The 21,695-nt window shown below is 39.4% G+C and overlaps 1 protein-coding gene across 1 annotated transcript in view; it reads left to right on the top strand.

The window, feature by feature from the left end:
- Positions 1-21,695, top strand: part of dennd4c (DENN/MADD domain containing 4C) — a 135,232-nt gene that overhangs the window by 59,355 nt on the left and 54,182 nt on the right. Inside the window, exons 5-13 of the mRNA XM_048619579.1 lie at positions 2,224-2,293; positions 8,637-8,806; positions 9,719-9,960; positions 16,298-16,364; positions 16,505-16,563; positions 18,696-18,840; positions 18,937-19,112; positions 20,206-20,306; positions 21,474-21,692. Coding sequence (XP_048475536.1) covers positions 2,224-2,293; positions 8,637-8,806; positions 9,719-9,960; positions 16,298-16,364; positions 16,505-16,563; positions 18,696-18,840; positions 18,937-19,112; positions 20,206-20,306; positions 21,474-21,692 — 1,249 coding nt within the window. The remainder of the gene's footprint in view (positions 1-2,223; positions 2,294-8,636; positions 8,807-9,718; positions 9,961-16,297; positions 16,365-16,504; positions 16,564-18,695; positions 18,841-18,936; positions 19,113-20,205; positions 20,307-21,473; positions 21,693-21,695) is intronic.

Raw genomic sequence — 21,695 nt, 5'->3', positions numbered from 1 at the left:
GGTGCAGGGGATTTTGTCCAGGTGACCTTGGTCCATAGATGACTGATGAGTTCAAAAAAAGCACTGCTTTCCCTCCTCTTTCTAGGCGGTAATTTGCAGGTTTGTTCGCTGATGTCAGAGAAGCCTTGGTGAATGTATCTTGTATGCATTACTCGGTGTGACCGTTCTGCCCAACAGTAGATGAAGTGAATGCATAAAATGGTGAGAAGGATGCTAGTCAGACAACTTGCTTTATCCTGGATGATGTCAATCATCTTGTGTTATTGGAGCACTATGATAAGAACTTCTAATATGACACTTGCCTAATGGACATGTACTGCATCCTCTTCATTTTTTTTTTGGTTTAATGCCAATGTTCTTGGCTGATGCCAGTGTAGGAAAATATAGAGGAACAAGGCATATCCAGCAATAACCCTAATGTATCCCTTTAACTACACGTGTGGATTCTTGAAGTTCTTGTCCAATTTCCTTCCTCCAATAACAATGAGCCTTATTAGTTTTGCTGGAAAGTCTCCCCCATGAAACTGAAGCTCTGATAGATGTCAAATGTTCTATGGTATCATTTGAAGAGGAGTGGGTGTGTTCTCCACATTCTGATCAGTAATTTTCTCTCAACAATGTAAGTGAATTGAAGAAGGGTCACTGGACTGGAAATGTTAACTCTGCTTTCTCTCCACAGAAACTGCCAGAACTGCTGAGTTTCTCGAGCAATTTCTGTTTTTGTTTCAGTGAAGTAGTTTATTTTGTGACTGGTTGTCTTGTTTTGGAGCAGTTTGTATGCAAATTGATTACCATATTTCCTCGTTAACTTAGAAACCTGCTTTGGAAATATAATTCAGCAATTCACTGGGTGGTATGGTGGCACAGTGGTTAGCACTACTGCCTCACAGCACCAGGGACCCAGGTTCAGTTCCACCCTTGGGCGACTATCTGTGTGGAGTTTGCACATTCTCCTCCAGGTAACCTCCGGGTGCTCTGGTTCAAAGATGTGCAGGTTAGGTGGATTGGCTATGAAAAATCGCTCATGGTGTCCAGAGATGTGCAGGCTAGGTGGATTAGACATGGTAAATGCAGGGTTACATGAATAGGGGAGGGAGGTGGATCTCGGTGGGATGCTGTTCAGAGGGTCATTGTGTATTCAATGGGTCAAATGGCCTGCTTCCATACTGTAGAGATTCTATAAATTACTAATACAGTAGTTAAGTGTTCCCTAAGGGACATTAGTGAACCAAATGGGTTTTTCCAACAAATGACAATGGTTTGATGGTTATCAATAGATCCTTAGTTCCAGATTCAAAATCCACCATCTGCCATGACGGGATTTGAACCCACGTCCTCAGAACATGAGCTGAGTTTCTGGATTAATAGTCTAGCGATAATACTGCTAGGCCATCATCGCCCCATAATGAGTTGCAAATTAGTTTTTGGAGGTGAAGGAAAAAGCATGCAAATGTTGAAAATTGTAAAGGGAAGAAAAGAAAAGAGCATAAGGAAAAAGGAAAGACTTCTGAAGTATGGGAGTAATTGTTCAACCAGTTTAGGTTTCTCTGGTGTATTCCATCCCCTTCGCATGGGTGTGTACACACACACGCACAAACAGTTACGTCTTGGTTTCCATGCCTAGCACAGGGCTTGTTTCGTGATTTCTCAGTTGCAAGAAAAGACTTTGACCATTTGCCTGTTTTTCTTATGCGTGTTAACAGATATCCAGTATATTCTTTCTTACATTTGTTAATATTTTCTGTTGCCAGTTTGGAGAACCCAGTGACCTTGTACAGTATACAATAATATTTCAGTTTGTGAGTTATGGTTTTATGATCTACTACTGTTATAAAATTTAGCTCAACCCAGTTGCCTTGGTTTGAAACTAGCTAGAGTGACCAACCTGGAATGTTTGTGTAGAGGTGGTGGTCAACTATGTCAAGAAACCAAGCATACACGATGGCTAGCATTTGCCACTAGGCTTCTTGAGAGGTTGCTGCCTCATTTCACGTTATACTTTTTCGATTTTCTGTCATTGAAGGGTTTTAATTGATTAACTGACAGTACCTCTGACTAGAAACTGTGCTCCAGAAGAGAACATTGATACATATATATATATAGTACCTTCAACCATTGTGAAACACTTTCGTTTTGGTTTATGGATGAAGTCATTTTGAGGATTTAACTTCTTAAGAAAAGAAGGTGAAGCTCTGAATTGATGATTACTTGTTCCTATTTCAGTGGGGTTCCAGTGTGTATATTTGTTACAAGAAGTCTGTTCCTGCATCGAATTCAATTGCATATAAAGCTGGTAAGTAACTTTTTTAATACTTTTTGAAAGCTTTTAGGAAAACTATTTATGCTAATTTTACACACTTCTAAATTGCTAGTGAATGATCATGAAAAGGAAAAATAAGGTTTTCAACATTTTTTTGATCTACTGATTTACTTTTTTATTTTGGAGAGCCTGGTATTAGAGCTACTAGTCCAAGTCATAGAGCCAAAGTCCCAGCAGATAACTTTTATTAAATCTTTATGCCTCCCTTTTTGTTTAGATGTAAGAATTTTCTCTTTGTATGATTTGCCTGTTTGATTTACGCTCTTGCCACATATTAAATTTTCCCCAGATTGTGCATTTTTCAGTGAAGTTCAAGATGCTTCTCCGTTACAAGAATTTCTAAGTGTACAAGAGTCATGACAAATACTGAACTGCTTTTAAGTGACCTCAAGTGAGCCGTGCACCTAATAGATCTTTCCAGGGAAAATTTGCCTGGTAATAGAATAAGTGTTCTTGTAGAATAGAATAGCCTTTATAAGTGCAATCGAATGAGTGCAGTGAAAAATTTGTAATGTCGCCTCTTGGCGCCATCTTAGATACAGGGTACCTAGGTACAGATACTTTAGGTTTTTGTTACATAATTGAAACAGTAAAAGAAAGTTTAGCAAGGGAATGCAGAGTTTAAAAGTCCAGAATGAGAATCAAAAGTGTCTATAAAGTACTCCAGTTACAGTCCTCGTATTTCTTTTCCAACATGAGTTCATGCCCGCTGGACTTCAGAACATGAGGCTACGCTGCCTCCACGCACTGGCCTCTGTCCAGGACACACACTGCGCTGCCACTCTGGGACTCAGTCCGCTCCGCTGCTGCTTGTCTCCCTTCCTCTCGCCTCCTTTCCCCTCGCCTCCATTCTCAAGGTAGGGTGGGGTAGCATAAGAAGTTGGTGGGGGAGAGAAAAAGTGCTGCAAAGAGGGAGAAAAAATAAAGGAACAGAAAAGGAACTGGTGACGAACGGAGACATATCTCTGCCATCTTGAAGGAGTTCCGTTTCAACGTAAAGTTGGAGGAGAATAGTTCTCTGGTGAGCAGAGGTATGTATGTACACAGGAATTCAGAGCAGGAGTGGAATGTTCAACCCCTTGAGACTGCTGTGCCACTCATTACAACCTTGGCCTTCACCCTGTTTCATGGCTGCTGTTGAGCTAGCTATCTTTCGTACTCTAATTTCTCTCTCATCCATTGGGTTAAGTTTGATTAATTCAATATTTCACGTTAATTCAAATTATATTGAACAACTCTTCAGCCTGTACTACTTCAGGCTAATAATGTGACAGTATTACTATTTTTTTCCGCAACTTCCTTCTTCCTAACAGCACTGTGGGTGTACTTACCTGGAATAACTGCACAGAGGGTCACATCCTGTCACCAAGTCTCCCTTTATTTATGTATGTGGGCTCAGTACATGGGCTGACCAGCCAGCTCAGAGCCAGTTCCTAGGAAAGAGGAGACTCTCTAAATCTCCTGTTTGTATCTGTTGGCCAGGGTTCCCTGACTGGCCCAGGTTAACAACCCCAATCAAGGATCTCATAGTGAGATCCACCTGTCCCTCGTTCCATTCGTGATACTATCCCTCCACGGATGTTGGTAGTCAAGGGCAATAAGGATCGGGCCTAGTCACGTGAAGAAATGTTTGAAAACAAAGTGATCAGTTAAGTGTTGAAGATGTACTCCTATCTAAGTTGATGGTTTCTGTTTATTTACAATTTAGATTTTAGTGTCTCTGACAAAAGCAGATTTCTGTTTCCTGATAAGCTTGATTATGAAAGGTTATTTTTGCTTTTTTTACATCTATCTTCACCCCTCTCCTCCAACAACCCTGACACCTGATAATTCTGCCAAAAGATCTTTATCTATGACAGCGTCATGCATGTTACTAGTCATTTCTTTGACTATAGTAGAAACTAGTTCTTTTCCTGTGTCTTCTGAATAAAAAATTTCAGAAATACTGTTTGGATTTACTGGTCATGAGATTCCCTATTGGATGCAGTCAGTGATCAAGATACACCCTAAGCTCAGAAATGTCCTTTTGTCGAGCCATTTCCTTTCTCCTGTTTCTCTAAATAGTTATTGCACATCACTGAGTATTCAGTCTGCCATGGGCCAAAACAATGCGATGGTGTTATAGGTTTTTCAGAATGGCATTCGTTGTTTCTTCCTATAATTAGGTGGCAGTTAGGTGCCATTCAGCCCCTTTGTGTCTGTTCTGACTGAATAATTGAGCTGCCCATTAGAATCCCACTTTCCAGCATATGTTCCATTGTCCTGGAGATAACAACACTTAGGGTGCAAATCCAGATTCTTTTCAAATGATTTGAGAGTTTCTACCTCACTGACAATCTGGGCAGTGAATTCCAGATTCCTACCATCCTGTGGGTGTGTAAGTTTGTTCCTCCCAGCCCATGTAATCCTCCTACCAGTCACCTTTAATTTTGTGTGGCCCTGTAATCTTCTTTTGGGGAAACAGGTCTTGCCTTTATGCTGCATCCAAGCCTCTCATTACTTTGTGCGTCTCAATAAAGTCACCCTTCAGTCGTCTTTGTGTTAAGGACAACAATCCTAGCCTTTGTAATCTTTGCTCATAGCAGCACTTTACAAGCCATGGCATCTTGTAAATTTCCACTGTACTCGCTGTAAAGCAGTTCTGTCCTTCCTGAAATATGGTGACCATTACTGTACAACCAAACTCCAGCTGTGGTCTAACCATTGTCTTGTACAGCTCTAGCATTACATCTCTGTTTTTGTATTCAGTACCTTGCATAATGAAAGAGAGCATCCCATATGCCACCTTTACCACCTTGCCTACCTATCCTGACCTCCTCCAAGGGACCTGTGGATATGCATTCCAAGGGCTCTGATTGCCTTTATTTTTCTCAATTCCCTCCTATTTATAATATATTCCCTTGCTTTGTTTGTCCTCCCCAAGTGCATAACTTAGTATTTCTCTGGATTGAATTCTATTTACCACTTTTCCATCCACTTAACCAAACCATTGATATCATCGTGCAGTCAACAGCCATCGTCTTCACTGTTAACAATCTGACTAATTTTTGTCTCATCTGCAAATTTCAGACTCTGCCTCCTTTCGCGAATGAATTTTTGCGGTTTGGAGCTGGTAGCATTGTGCAGAAATGATCATATGCATTGAATCTCAATGATCTTGGCGAGAATATTTCAGTAACCAGACTACATAAGGCTGAAAAATGGGAATAAAGAGCAAGTGATGTCAAACATCTTTTTCTCCCAAAAAGCAATGCTTTATGACTAGCGAATGCTGTAGCACTTCTCAAGCAGTTACTGAAAATTTGCTTAGCTATTTGGGATTTAACAAATCTGCACAATATGTACATTACTCAGCCTGGCTAGTTGGCAAGGTAAATGTGATGACAGCTTTTAAAACTGAACTGTATCCCAGGATATAGATGCTTCAGGCGGGATAGAGAGGGAGGTAAAAGGCGTGGAGGAGTTGCATTACTGGTCGAAGAGAATATCACCGCTGTGCTGGAGGAGGGCAATATGGGCAGAGCTCAGAAATACGAAGGGTGCGGTAACAATATTGGGGCTGTACTGCAGGCCTCCCAACAGCGAGCGTGAGATAAAGGTATAAATATGTAGACAGATAGAACATAGAACATAGAACATTACAGCGCAGTACAGGCCCTTCGGCCCTCGATGTTGCGCCGACCTGTGAAACCAATCTGAAGCCCATCTAACCTAAACTATTCCATTATCATCCATATGTTTATCCAATGACCATTTAAATGCCCTTAAAGTTGGCGAGTCTACTACTTTTGCAGGCAGGGCATTCCACGCCCTTATGACTCTGAGTAAAGAGATTGTGGAAAGATGTAGGAGCAACAGGGTGGTGGTGATGGGACATATTAAGTTTCCCAACATTGACTGGGATTCACTTAGTGTCAGGGCTTTAGATGGAGCAGAATTTGTAAGGAGCACCCAAGAGGGTTTTCTAGAGCAGTATGTAAATAGTCCAACTCGGGAAGGGGCCATACTGGACCTGGTGTTGGGGAATGAGCCCAGCCAGATGGTTGAAGTTTCAGTAGGGGATTACTTTGGGAATAGTGATCACAATTCCGTAAGTTTTAGAATCCTGATGGACAAAGACGAGAGCGGTCCTAAAGGAAGAGTGCTGAATTGGGGGAAGGCCAACTATAGCCAAGTTCGGCAGGAGCTGGGGAATATGGATTGGGAGCAGCTGTTTGAGGGTAAATCCACAATTGATACGTGGGAGGCTTTTAAAGAGAAGTTGATTCGAGTGCAGGACAGACATGTCCCTGTGAAAATGAGGGATAGAAAGGGCAAGATTAGGGAACCATGGGTGACAGGTGAAATTGAGACTAGCAAAGCTTTGGAAGAATATCGGGAAAGTAGGACCAATCTGGAACGAGGAATTAAGAGGGCTAAAAAGGGTCACGAAATATCTTTAGCAAACAGGGTTAAGGAAAATCCCAAAGCCTTTTATTCATACATAAGGAGCAAGAGGGTAACTAAAGAAAGGGTTGACCCACTCGAGGACGAAGGAGGGAAATTATGCGAGGAGTCAGAGAAAATGAGTGTCGGTATTCACAGAGGAGAGGGACATGACGGATGTTGAGGTTAGGGATAGCTGTTTGATTACTCTAGGTCCAGTTGACATAAGGAGGGGGGAAGTGTTGGGTATTCTAAAAGGCATTAGGGTGGACAAGTCCCCAGGTCCGGATGGGATCTATCCCAGGTTTGTGAGGGAAGCGAGAGAGGAAATAGCTGGGGCCTTAACAGATATCTTTGCAGCATCCTTGAGCACGGGTGAGGTCCCGGAGGACTGGAGGATTGCTAATGTTGTCCCCTTGTTTAAGAAGGGTAGCAAGGATAATCCAGGTAATTATAGACCGGTGGGCCTGACGTCAGTGGTGGGGAAGCTGCTGGGGAAGATACTGAGGGATAGGATCTATTTACATTTGGAAGAAAATGGGCTTATTAGTGATAGGCAGCATGGTTTTGTGCAGGGAACATGTCTTAGCAACTTGATAGAATTCTTTGAGGAAGTGACAAAGTTGATAGATGAGGGAAGAGCTGTAGATGTCATATACATGGACTTCAGTAAGGCGTTTGATAAGGTTTCCCATGTAGGCTGATGGAGAAAGTGAAGTCGCATGGGGTCCAGGGTGTACTAGCTCGATGGATAGAGAACTGGCTGGGCAACAGGAGACAGAGTTGTAGTGGAAGGGAGTTTCTCAAAATGGAGAACTGTGACCAGTGGTGTTCCACAGGGATCCGTGTTGGGACCACTGTTTGTGATATACATAAATGATCTGGAGGAAGGTGTAGATGGTTTGATTAGCAAGTTTGCAGATGACACTAAGATTGGTGGAGTAGCAGATAGTGAAGGGGACTGTCGGAGAATGCAGCAGAATATAGATAGATTGGAGAGTTGGGCGGAGAAAGGGCAGATGGAGTTTAATCCAGGCAAATGCGAGGTGATGCATTTTGGAAGATCCAATTCAAGAGCGAACTATATGGTAAATGGAAAAGCCCTGGGGAAAATTGATGCACAGAGAGATCTGGGTGTTCAGGTCCATTGTACCCTGAAGGTGGCAACGCAGGTGGATAGAGTGGTCAAGAAGGCGTACGGCATGCTTTAATTCATCGGACGGGGTATTGAGTACAAGAGTTGGCAGGTCATGTTACAGTTGTATAGGACTTTTGTTTGACCATATTTGGAATACTGCGTACAGTTCTGGTCGCCACGTTACCAAAAGGAAGCGGATGCTTTGGAGAGGATGCAGACGAGGTTCACCTGGATGTTGCCTGGTATGGAGGGCGCTAGCTGTGAAGAGAGTTGAGTAGATTAGGATTATTTATATTAGAAAGACGGAGGTTGAGGGGAGATCTGATTGAGGTCTACAAAATCATGAAGTATAGACAGGGTGGATATCAAGAAGCTTTTTCCCAGAGTGGGGGACTCAATTACTAGGGGTCACGATTTCGAGGTGAGAGGGGAAAAGTTGAAGGGAGATATGCGTGGAAAGTTCTTTACACAGAGGGTGGTGGGTGCCTGGAACGTGTTGCCAGCGGAAGTGGAAGAGGTGGGCACAGTAGTGTTTAAGATGTATCTAGACAGCTACGTGAATGGGCAGGGAGCAGAGGGATACAGATCCTTTGAAAATAGGCGACAGGTTTAGATAGAGGATCTGGATCGGCGCAGGCTTGGGGGGCCGAAGAAGCCTGTTCCTGTGCTGTAATTTTCTATGTTCTTTGTGTTTTACATGAAGGTACAATTTGAACAAGGTGCATCCCACTCTATGACTTCTTTCCTCCTCAGGATTAATATGCCGATATCCTGAAGATGATTATGAATTATTTCCACTGTCCGAATCAGTTCCCCTCTTCTGCCTTCCCATGGGAGCTACAATTGAATGCTGGGCTCCTCAAACTAAGTATCCACTGCCAGTTTTCTCTACCTTCGTGTTGACCGCCTCATCAGCAGAGAAGGTAAGCTTAGAAGAAAGAAGCTTGTCATCTATCTTTTGTACATAAATAGTAAACGTAGGCAAATAAATACTTTGACACAAAACAATGTCATTTTTTTAAAAATGTACTGTAATAGGCTTGCATGAGATGATGGATTAAAACTTAAAACCATCTGCCCTCCTGCGTGGATGTTACACACCACATGTTATTTGATGAAGAGCACCAGAATTGTCTTAATAAATTTTCCCTTGACCAACATCAGTAAGACACTTAATTGATATTTATTTCATTATTGTTTGTGAAATGGGAATTTCTGAATTTACTGTTATTTTCCAACATAAAGGCAGTGCCATCATTTTATAAAGTGTTTCATATGACTGTGATGGGTTTTGAGTATCCTAAAGTTTGAGAAAGTGGTTAGTAAATGCTTGCGTTCAAAGTTGACTTGCACCTGACACAAAACAATACCAATGTTCATGTGTAAAAGTCATTCTACTTTAGGGTTGATTTTTAGAGTAATTCTCCAATGTCATAATGCCATTTTTGACCATTCCAAAAAGACAGGGCCATAAAAGACCTGCAGATTTCAGACAATGCAGGAGGATGGCCAGCACTGTTAGAGAAGACCTAAGCTATTCTCCGGAAGAGTAGAAGTCAACAGCTTGGCTATTAAATGAATATTTATCCAATTAGATTTGCGCCCTCTTGTTTTGGCATCTGCAAATGCACAAGATCCAAAGTTACTTGTTTCAAGGATTAGTCGTAGAGTCCACACTCACCACAGATTTTGAAAGACATACTGCTGAAGTCGTTTGATTCTTGACAAGCTCTGCTGAAGAGTATCCTGATTGGAAGGATCCATCTGATTTAGTGTTGTCTTTTTATTTGAGAAACTGATTTTACATATTTTTGTATTTTGGTCTAATGAAATAGGTATATGGTGCAGCTATCCAGTTTTATGAATCTTACCCAATGGAACTTCTAACTGAGAAACAGCTCATGCAACTGGGCCTCATCACTGCTGTGGGCAAGAAGTTAATCACGACCAAGTCTGTGCACACCAATAAATGCATCTGTCTTCTCTCGCGCTGGCCATTTTTTGAGGCATTTCGCAAATTCTTGATGTTTTTGTACAAGCTTTCAGTCTCTGGACCTCATCCTTTACCCATTGAAAAGTATGTATATTTTCTAATATGAATTGCTTTAAGAAGTCTGAGTGTTTCCAAAAGTACTGTGTCAAAGCCATATGTTAACTGTGCTTATAGAGTTAGGATTCCACTGAGTGTGAATGAAGGACACTTGGACAATTCAATCAAACCGATCCCAGATGGTGAATGTTAATGATAACATAAAGATGACTTATGCCCAATTCTATCTCAACCGATAGGGACACGTCTACATGTCTTCTAGCAAGTGTTTTGAATGGTGGTTTGGGATGACTTGCCCCTCCTTGGCTATATTTTTGGATTTCAAGTTGCTGAATAATTTCATTATACAGTCAAGCTGCTGCACGTTTGATTCCAGGTGCTGTTTTGCTCCCTCACAATTAACTTGGTGTTTCGATTATTTTGCTCTTTTGGATTCCAAAGTCTTGAGATGCTTTGATCTCGTGTTCGGGTTTTGAGAAGTTCATGTGAGACTGTCTAACCACAAATATTTTAACTGTTTTTAAACTGTGTTTTAAATATGTGTCTGAGACATAAAATGGTGACATAGCATTATAAAACAGTAATAACATTTTTAGTTTATCCATAACAGGAATTAAATGTGGTAGATTTCACATTTCAGCACAGTTCTTTGCTACCATCTTCATTCAGTCATTTATATATTGTCTGATTTTCTTGAATTCAGAAATTATTTCCATATTAATCTACTAATAATGTAAGCTTGTATTACAAATGTGTGCTCTGTAATAATGGCTTCGTTGCAAATTTTGGAAAATGTCAGTTTTATTTGCCAATATGATAGTTTGAGGTCAGAAGGCTAGCAAATGTATTTTTGCTGAGCTTTTAATAATTTAGTGTTGCAATTGTTACTTTAAGCTTACTTTTGCTTTTTGGATATCTACTCCTGGCCTCAGTCAGTTGCATAGTACTTGAAAATGTCATAGTTACTATTATCTTTCACTGCCACAGATGCTCATCTTCTCGTTTTTGTGTCATTGAACTGGTGTTTCTGGATTTTGGACTTCTGGATTGAAGATATTTCCACCATTTTTAAGAGTGAGAGGAGACTTGGGTTGGAAACATCCGAGTTGAACTTAAACATGGGGAATTATAATGAAATTAGGATGAAGTTAGCTGAAGTGGGCTAGGCAGATAGATGCAATACAGTGTGGAGCTGGACGAACACTGGTCAGGCAGCATCAGAGGAGCAGGAGAGTTGACGTTTCGGGTCGGGGACCCTTCATCAGGACTCTGTCTCTTGGCAGGTAGATGAGCAGGAATGACAGTAACCAAGCAGTGACATTCATTTAAAGAGGTAATTCCTGATTCTTAGCAAAAATATATCCCAGAAAGGAGTAAAGATTTATAGAGAAGGATAAACCAACCATGGCGAACCAAGGAAGTTATGGAAAGTATTAAGTTGAAAGGAAAAGCAAATAAGGAGGCAAAAGTCAGTGATGGCTCCAAAGACTGGGATGAATTTAAATCCCAGCAAAGTAGCACTAAAAAGATAATAAACAGAGAGAAAATGAACTACAAGGACAAACTAGTGAGGAAAATAAAAACTAATGGTCTTCTTTAAATATATAAAAAGGGAGAGGTCAAAGTGAACATAAGCCCTTTAGAAAATGAGTTGAGCGAGGCAGTTATGGGGACAACGAAATAGCAGAGGAGTTAGATATTTTGCATTTTTGTTTACAGTGGAAAATCCTATGAATATCTCATTTATCCTAAATAATATGGAAATGGAATTAAGTACCATCACCATCACAAGAGAGGTAGTATTGGACAAAGTAATGGGGCTAAAGGCAGATGGTCTCTGTACCTGATGATGGCTTGCATCTTAGGATCCCTAACAGAGGTAGCTGTAGATACAGTAGTTGCATTGGTTGCAATTTTCCAAATATTCTTGGAGTCTAGAGAAGCATCAATGGATTGGAATACTACCAATGTGACACACCTATTCAAAGAGGAAGGGGCGCAAAAAGCTAGTGACTATAGGCAATTAGCTTAACATCTATTGTTGGAAACAGTTATTAAGGAAGTAATAACAGGGCATTTGGAAAATTCTAGTCTCGTCAAGTCAAGCAGAATCAGCATGGCTTTATGAAAGGGAAATAGTATCTGACTAATTTATTAGAAATTTTGGAGGAAGTCTCAACTAGAATAGATAGAAGGGAACCAGTAGATGTGTTATATTTGGACTCCCAGAAGGCATTTGACCAAATCTCTTACAAAATGTTGAGTGATAAGCTAAGAGCCCATGATGTTGCATGTAGTATATTGGCTAATGGGCAGGAAATAGAGAATGGAGGATAAGGGGTTCTTTTTCATATTGATGACAAGTATCAGTGCTTGGATTGCAACTGTTTATAATCTATGTTAGTAACTTGGAGGAAGAAAGTAAATTTACTGGAGCCAAATTTGCAAATGACACAAAAGTAGGTGGTAAGGCAAGTTATGAGATGGATGCAAACAGTTTACAGGGAGAAATTGATAGATTAAATGAATTGGCAAAAAATTGGCAGAGTATAATGTGGGAAAATGTGATGTTGTTCATTTTGGAAGTGGGGATCAAAAGAATGGAGTATTATTTCATTTGAGAAAACCTGCAGAAAGATGCAGCACAAAGACTTCGGGGTTGGGGTGTGGTGGTGGGGTTGGTGTACATGTGCACCAAACACACAGCTAGCACACATGCAGCAGATAATCAGGGAGGGTAACGGAATGTTAGCACTTATTTCAAAGAGTTTAGAGGTGCTGGTGAAACCACATTGAGTACTGAGTAGTTTTAGTACCCTTATTTAGTGAAAGATATTATTTCATTGGAGGCGGTTCAGTGAAGGTTCATTAGGGATGATCCCCGGTGTGGAGGGATTGTCTTAAGAGCAAAGGCTAAACAGGTAGAGTTGGAATTTAAAGAGTCAGGTGATCTCATTGAGACATAGAGGATTCTTAAGGGGCTTGACAGGGTAAATGCTGAGTGGATGCTTCCCCTCGTGAGAGCCTAGAACCGGATGGCGCAGTCTCAGAATAAAAAGTGGCTAATTTAAGACTGAGATGAGGAGGAATTTCTCCTGTCAGAGGGTTGTGTGTGTTTGGAACTCTTGCTACAGAGAGTTGTGGGGCAGAGTCTTGTGTATATTTAAGGCTGAGATCAATGGATTCTTATCAGTAGATGAATAAAATGTTATGAGGAAAGTGGACGTGAGGAGTGCTGGATCAGCCATGATCCTATTGAATGGTAGAGCAGACGCAAGGGGCATAATGGTCTACTCCTGTGCCAATTTCTTATGGTGTTAAGTCAAGTGGCTGTTTTAACTTTTGCTGATCTTCATTGCAGATTTCTCTTTGACTAGCATTTATGTCCCAAAGTTATGATCTGAATGTTGGTTTTGAATGAATGCTTCTGTAAACATTTGTAAACTTTGAGCATCATGGAATCCAAGAAGACGTGGATAATTAACCATGCTGCGTTTGGTAGTGCAGATTCAGCTGATTTATAAATTAAGTAACAAAGCATTCAGCCACATGGTCTGTTTTTAAATCTGTTATTTTCCAGCAGTTGGAATTACAAATCTTGATTAATGGGCAGTAAGTTCACATAGAGCATTGATTATGGTAAATATCACAGACGTATTGTCAATTGCACCTCTCACTGAGATGTCTTTTGAGGAGTTCTGCAACAAAGGTGCCTTTTGTGGACTCTCACTTAAGTTTGGGGCTGTACTGTGGCTGTAACAGGAATGAGCGACTCAATACCATTTAAAGTGTTAAAAGAAGAATTTTGTTAAATAATTATTAAACCATTATGAAAGATAAAATGAAACAAAGGTGATGAAACCACAGTTGCTGTTTTCCTGATTAATGTAACATGTATTTCAGTGTCTACAAAGTAACTTTTTAACAGCTCAATGCAGGTTCTTTTAAATCAAAAATAAACTAAAAAATACAAAAATATACAATTGTCAAAATTAGTGATTGTAAGCTTATAATTCCCATTGGTTTCAAGCTGTTGTAGCCAACTATGAGAAGACACCCACTATACATGATTTTTAAACTTGAACTGTAATTAGTATGGAATCCTGTGGAACTGACTTTTGTTTTATAAAATGGATATTTAAAATGCTGCAAAAGATGGTTTGATCTGTGGATTCAGGCAGCCACACTGTCTTAGAAGGACAAAAAGACCTTCCAAAAGTGTCAATAGCCGTATCCTGCAGCTATCCAGAGGAGATTTCCCAACATGAATGTCTTTTTCAAAAACAAGGCAATGGTTTTTTTCAGAACCGTCTGGTGAATACCTGCGTATGTCTGAAGGTGCAACATTAAGGTTTCCAAGCCTGTTCCTAGTCACATCCACCAGCACAGTAAAACAACACACTAGCAATGAGATGTCCAAACAAAGACGAAATCTTGCCAGTGCTGGAAATCTGAAATAAGCAGACAAAGTGCTAGAGAAGCTGAGCAGGTCTGGCAATATCTGTGGAAAAAGATCAAGTTAATTTTTATGGCTCTTCAGAGCTGAAAGGAGCTGGAAAATGGTGTTTCACACTATTTACGGAACAGGAGCAGGAGTGAGAGGAATTGATAATGAGGGTGACCAAAGGAGTATCGTGTGAGCAGATGTTGGAGATGGAGAAAAAGATTTAGAGATTCAAAGAAAAGACAAATTTGTCAATTTGATATGTTAGAAGACTAGGAACTAATGAAGATCATCAAGGACAAAAGTACAGGATGAGGAATTATTGTGGAATAGGATAATGGGAGCAGAGGTTTGGATGAGTTCAAGGTTAGAACATGGGAACTGAGCAGGGGAGCACTAATAAGTTTTAATATGTGCTCCTAAGTAGGTAGTTCACTTCATTGGATAATAATTTTGGAGAAGGTTTTATCATTAGAAAAATCTTGAATGCTTTGATAGTCAAGGTGAGTTATTTGGAAGCAGAAGACTTGCCATGTTGTCAAGCCATTTGGCAGCATCAGATTAGGCATGGTATAGCTAGAATTAGAATAAACTGCCTTTATTTGTTGTCAAGTGTATCCGGTATTGCACCAGTGTAATGCTTTTCTTTTCCCATGCTAACTATCCTATTGCAGTTGAGTGAAGCTCTCCATTTGTGCTGAATTATCAATAAATTTGTACTGGGTGAAGAATGATTTTGTGGTTAGTGTAAGGCATCAACATAGCTCCTGTGTTCATTGCATCAGTTAGTGCAGGATTTGAAATAGGGACTTGGATGATAGCCAGCAACAAAAACGGTGAACTGCAGTGGCTCTAATTATTCCAGTTTTAACTGGAGAAGGGAGCCTTACAGTTCTTTAAGTCCTTGTTGGCTGTCTGCAGAGCAGTCCACTCCCTTGATCTGGCCCTGTCATCCTGCAAGATTATTTCCTTCAAATGCCCTGCCAAATTTATTTCTTTCCACATCTGCCACCTTTTTGGGTGGACTTCCAGGTCATTGTCAGTTGTGCTATTTTTTTAAAGTTCTCCTTTATTTATTCCTGTTTTTCTTGTCCTAAATTTTAAAAACTTCTTTCCCCAGTCCTCCTACGATCAGCTAATGGGAAATTTTTTTCCTTGTCACAATCCACCATACATTTATCAGATCTCCCCTCTCCAAGGAGGGTAAATCCAACTTTTCCGATCTAGTCTTGTAAATGCAATAGCACCTCCCTGCAGCTCCCCACCCCCCACCAAAAAAAACATCATTTCCTGGGAACCATTCTACTAAATCTCCTCTGCATAGCCTTTGTCTTTCCCATAATGAGATGACCACAACTGGATGCAATCGTGCGATGATGGTCAAACCAGAACCTTGTATAGATTCAGCATAACTGCTTTTGCACTTGGAGTCTCATTTTATAGGCTTATTCTGTTGGCTACTATGTTCAGTCAGTTCATGTTGGACATGTCATCGAAGCGTAAAGTACTGCTTGTGTTTGCTCTAAGGCCAATATTAAGAGGTTCACTTATCAATTGTGTTTTGTTAATTCACTGGGAGTAGTCACTTTCTTGAGCCTAAAAGTTACAGGCAAGTTTCTGATAATCATTGACTTTTGTATTTATTCACCATGCCTTGTGCTGTTACTTATGCTAATACCTACCCATTTTATTTCTTTTTGTTGATTAGTTCTTTGAATTTAGTTGAAGTTCACATACAGCAGAACAGTCAGTATCAAAACTGGGTCACAAGTAGAATACTGATTGATACTGCCTGGAGACATTTGTTGTGATAATATTGTTTTCTGTTTGTTGCACTTCTTCTGTTTAATGCATACTAATTATAATCGCTTTTGTTTTGCCATTTATCATTTTTTGAGACTGTTCTTATATTGTTTATAGGCATATATCCCACTTCATGCATAATGTTCCCTTCCCATCAGCCCAGAGGCCAAGAATCTTGGTTCAGGTAATGTGTATGCACATTGCTAGTAATACAAAATTAGCTGTGGAGAGTTGAATGTGATTTTTTTAATACAAAAAAGCAAGAATGTTATTATTTTTACTTAAATGGAACTTGATATTGAATATTTGTCTTCTGTTTTGTAGCTGTCAGCGCTTGATGCCTTGATCCTGTCTCAGCCAGTTTCAACCCCCTTGCCTTTAAGGTAAGCTGGAATAAGAAAAGCTATGGTAGTAATCATGTGATTTTTCTTTCCCCTAACCTAACGAAAGCTTCCTGACTTTATCCTGTTTTGCTTTTTGGCTTTTATCACTTCTCTGTTTGCCTCACACATTATCACGCCTGTATGCAATTTTCTTGGGCTATGTTTTAATCTTTCACTAATTTACACAACTTAGTTTAATTTCAATTCAGTTCTTACAAAGGAAACATATTTGCAAAACCGTAAATGTAATTAATTTTATGTAGCATTAGTTAGACCTGAACTTGTTGAATAAGTATGAACTAAAACATTACAACCTCTATCAATGCCCAGTAAACCAGTTTAGTGCTGTTTTAATGGCCAAGACGACCACTAATCCACTTGCCATGGCCATACCCCACCATGAGCAATTCCTGGAAGTGTTACATGTCACTTAAGGAACATTTTTGAATGCCAGCACTCCTCCAAATCACGCATAATGTCAAATTCATGACTGAATTGTTGGCAGAGAGCAATCCTCGATTTGTGTCTCTACATGTCGTCACTCTAATTGTAATTTGAAACTTTGACGATTAAGGACCATCTTTTTTTTCTGGCTACTGTGAGCCTGCTGGCACTGACTACTTCTGCTTAAAACCGGACAAGTTCATTTTTTATTGCATTAACGCACTCAGCCATGCATGACTTTTTATTAAATGGTTTTTGTAAAGGGTTTAATTTTTTTGTGTTCACCTATGTGCAAGATGTCATGCTGATGGAGTACTTTCTCCACTTTGGATCCCCAGTACCAACATTGATATTTTAAAGGGAAGGTATATCAGAGTGAAAGCCCTTGAGTCAGTCCTCATTCCTGCTTAGAACGGCTCCTGTCACACCACTACTTGCAACAGCAGTTGTGGATTCTGAAATTCTGTCAGTTCACCTCATTCAACTTAAAATGGTTTTGTCCTCTGTTTTTGCACTGTCATAAACCTGGCTTCAGATTGTCTAATCTCAAAGCAAATGTTACAATTGTTAAGAATCCAAAGCACTGTATGGTCTGCATTTGCAAAAAGATTGTCAGTTCATTATGATATCTACTGATTCTTTTTCATAAATTAATTACAATGATTGGTCAAGTTTCAGTTATTTACAACAAGGAGCGGAAGGATGAGTCAGACCTTTGATTTTATGTCAAGATATTAGCTTGTATATTATTTATTAAATGGTTAGTGGGCCAAATCATGTTTTTGTTTTAAGTAGACATTTATTTTTAACCATTAAATGCTTCAGAGCCTTTGAATTGGTCATTGTTTTAGTGTGGGTCATCATACTGATGGCAGAATTGAGAGTATGCTTTGACATTCCTATTGTTCCTCTGGCTGGAATATTGATTGAATGCTGCCACCAAGTTTGACCATTTTGCAGCAACTATTCTATAAACTCTGACTTTTTATTTAAAGATGCTGTGATGGAAGAGTTGATCTTAAAAGTTGCTGTTGGGAATGACGACTGGTTTTAAAATTGTTTCTGACCTGATTTAGAGAATACGTATTCTTGGCCCATGTATTAGTGCTGTGATTGGTCACATACAAGGAGATATCTCTATGAAAATTCATGGAGAAGATGGTAGCCCTACAGAAATACCTGCGTTTCAACAAACAATACAATCTGTATTGCAGAAATGCACATAAGTGATTCTGCAGTTGTAACTTAAGTATGTGATAAATGCATGTAAAAATACATCAGTTTTGGGAAACGGAATAAGAAAAAATGTTAAGTTACAAAAGGTATGAATATTTCAGGGACATTGTGGACTATTATACTCCATGGATGGAGATCTTCATAGTTTGATTGTCATGTTACTGCAGATCACAGAAAAATTATACTTTGTACTACATTTATTGCAATCGTTTACAAAAATTGTTTTGATTTTTTAGCTTTCTGCTATCCTGCTGAACCAGAAATAGTGTGCATAATTGCTTTATTTGGGAAACTGTCTTCTGTTGAAGATGTCATGTTTTTCAAGAGACTTTACATTTTTATTTGAATTTGTGACCCAATATGCAACTGTGTTGTGCAACTGCATTTTTAAAGCAGACATGCCAAAAATTTGACGTAGAAGTATCTATAAACATCATTGTTTTCCTATTTAGAGGAGCAAACTTTAGCACTTTGCTAATGAACTTGGGTGCCGAGAACTGTGCGACTTTATTGTATTTTGTGCTGATGGAAAACAAAGTTCTGCTGCACTCTCTCAGACCTGCGGTGTTGACAGGTGTGGCTGAAGCTGTTGTAACTGTAAGTATTTGTGTTCATCTAAATGCTATTTGGACTGGTATAAAGCTAGTAATGTGTAGTAAAAATATATTTACTTGTTTTCTGTTATGTTTTCAGATGATATTTCCTTTCCACTGGCAATGTCCTTATATTCCACTTTGTCCATTGTCCCTCGCTGGAGTCCTCAATGCCCCAATTCCATTTATTGTAGGTGTTGATTCACGCTATTTTGACCTTTATGATCCACCCCTGGATGTTGTATGTGTGGACCTGGATACAAATACAATATATCTGTAAGCATCCGTATTGCCTATTGTAGTTCTGTGGCTTCTTTGCTATTTTTAAGAGTTAAGAATTTGCAAGCTAGTTTTTGGGCTCACGTTTTTCCCTTCACGGAGGAAGTAATAGAAGTGTATTACTACTGTCAGCACTGAAATTTCATCCATGCAATTCTTTGTTCATCAGCCAGAGTTAAACATTTTAATTAGGTAGTTGTGTATTTTTATTAAAATTAATGTGGTATTAGAGAAGCTTAGAACACAGGAGGCCACTTGTCCTTTCATTTCTATCTATGCATTTCAAAATAGTTATCTCGTTAGTCCACTTCTCTTTCCCCATAACCTTAAAATGTTACTCACATATGTCTGATTCGTCTCTGAAGTTTAAACTGTGTATCAAAAGGAAAAGCCTGATGATAGTAGCCCCTGAACTGAACTCAAAAATGAGCAACAAAACTGAAAGATAACAGCTTGTTTTTATTTAGTTACTCTTTAACATTGTAAATCATCCTAAGGTACTTAATCAAGGTTCAGGCAAAACTTGTCACTAAGAAGTAATTAGACATTCAGATAAGTGGCCAAAAGTGTAGTCCAAGAGGTAGGTTTTAAGGAGCAACTTGGAAGTGAACAGAGGGAATTTCAGACTTCAAGGCCTAGGTAACTGAAAGCATGGCGGCTGTTGGTGGGCTGCAAGAAGGTGGGAGTTCACTAGGGATACAAATGGAGGAACAGTGTCTGAATGGTGAGTGTTAAAACTGCAGAAGGTTATAGAAATGGACTGGAAGGCTATCAAGAGATTTGTACATGAGAATAAGCATATTAATTTCAGGTATTGGTAGACTGGGAGCCTGTGTAAGTCTGAGGGTTAGTAGGCGAAGTTACAAGCAAAAAAGCTGGGGAGTCTCTGGAAAGCTGCAAATTTTAGTTGAGTCTGAGGTAAGGGGAGATGAAAATGACAGGGGGATGCAAATGAACTCAATCCAGGTGGAGTTAGATTGGAGTTAAGGTACAGTGTTGGAGCACTGTAGAGGAAGGTTTGCTTTACGCGTATGCGTCCGACCTGACCTGAGACTGCTCATTACCTTGTTCTGGCTTCTTTTTTTTGTAGATCTGATGACCGGAAAAATTTAAACTGGAAGCAGCTTCCAAAAAAGCCTGGGAAAAATCTCTTCAGCTCATTGGTGAATCTACAAAACCAGCTTTCACTGAGTAAGAAAGCAAAGGAATAGTTTCATTTTTGAGAAGTTATAACCTAATCACTGTTTAGAAGCTGCAATATTGATATTCTCAATCTGTACTCAACAATGAGAATTTATTATTCTGAAAGTGGAACCGATTTGGTAATTCTGCAATTTTAGTTTCAGAAATCCATCCCCCTTTTGTACTCGTAGATTTTATAAAGTTTATAAAACCATCTGTTAAAGCTTTTGGTATCAGAGCAGTAATTCCAAATTTAGGAGTATAAGTTCTTGAGTGGAGATATCAAAACTGAGGTTGCATCCCCTCAGCAGAGAAAAGCATACCTGTTATTAGGTTCCCAGGAAGGTGATGGAAACATTAGATTTAGTATTGTGTTTATGGCTGCATGTAATCGGTATATAACAGCAGGAATCAAAGAGCACTGAGCAATCTTAGACTAGCATTTCGGTTTTTGGGTACCTATTGGTCCAAGGTCTTTCAAGGCTACTATTCTAATTAACTTCAATCAACCAGTTTAGTCATCTTCTGATACTTCCAGGACAGGTGGGACAATCCTGATTCCAGGTTTTGTGCTTAAATTATATTGCCCATTGGTTTTAATTAGGCAACAAAATGGAAATTCAACATGAATTCTATTCATTTTTGAGTTAAGCAACTTAAAATTAGACTGTCATACTAGTTAATGTACCTTTGACTTAAAGTTGAAAATATATAATGTGTAGGTTGCCTTCTGCTATCTTCTTATTTATTTGCCCATGCTTGGTGAGCATTTTAAATTGCTGGATCATCATCAAGCTCAAGAATTACTGAGTACTATGCAGTCTCCAAGATAAAAATATATTTCTGTCATGGTATCCATAAAAGTATGTGCTGTTCCAATTATGATGTCAATAATTGCCCTTCACAAAATAATCATGACCTCTGCCATTTTCTGTTCAGTCCTTATTTAGAAAATCCAAAATAAATTGTTGAAATCATAACACATTCCAATCACCTGAATTGTTATTTGCAATCTCAAATATCTGTTTCTGAGGACATTTTAGTTCCTTATCATTAAATTCATATTCTGGTTGGCTGACTAAGTTTCAGAGTGAAGTTAAATGCGGATATGTCTAATTGTCAACAAATTTAATTGGTATAGTTTCTGGACATTTTGAGTTCTGTTGGTTTCTATAGTTCACAGGAGAGCACAGGAAGGGTCTGCTGTTGAGATGACACCGATAGAGGCTGATTTTTCATGGCATAAAAAGATGATTTCATTGGAAATGGAAATCCAGGAGGCCTTTTTGCGTTTCATGGCCTCATTATTGAAAGGATATAGACCATACCTTAAACCAATAACACAGGCACCTTCTGAGAAAACCACTTCTGCAAATTCACTTTATGATCTGCAAGGTA

The sequence above is a fragment of the Rhincodon typus genome, chromosome 3, assembly GCF_021869965.1.
Source record: "Rhincodon typus isolate 14 chromosome 3, sRhiTyp1.1, whole genome shotgun sequence".
NCBI classification, from domain to species: domain Eukaryota; kingdom Metazoa; phylum Chordata; class Chondrichthyes; order Orectolobiformes; family Rhincodontidae; genus Rhincodon; species Rhincodon typus.
Note: the sequence above shows the minus strand (reverse complement) of the source record. Positions and strands in the feature narration are given on the sequence as shown.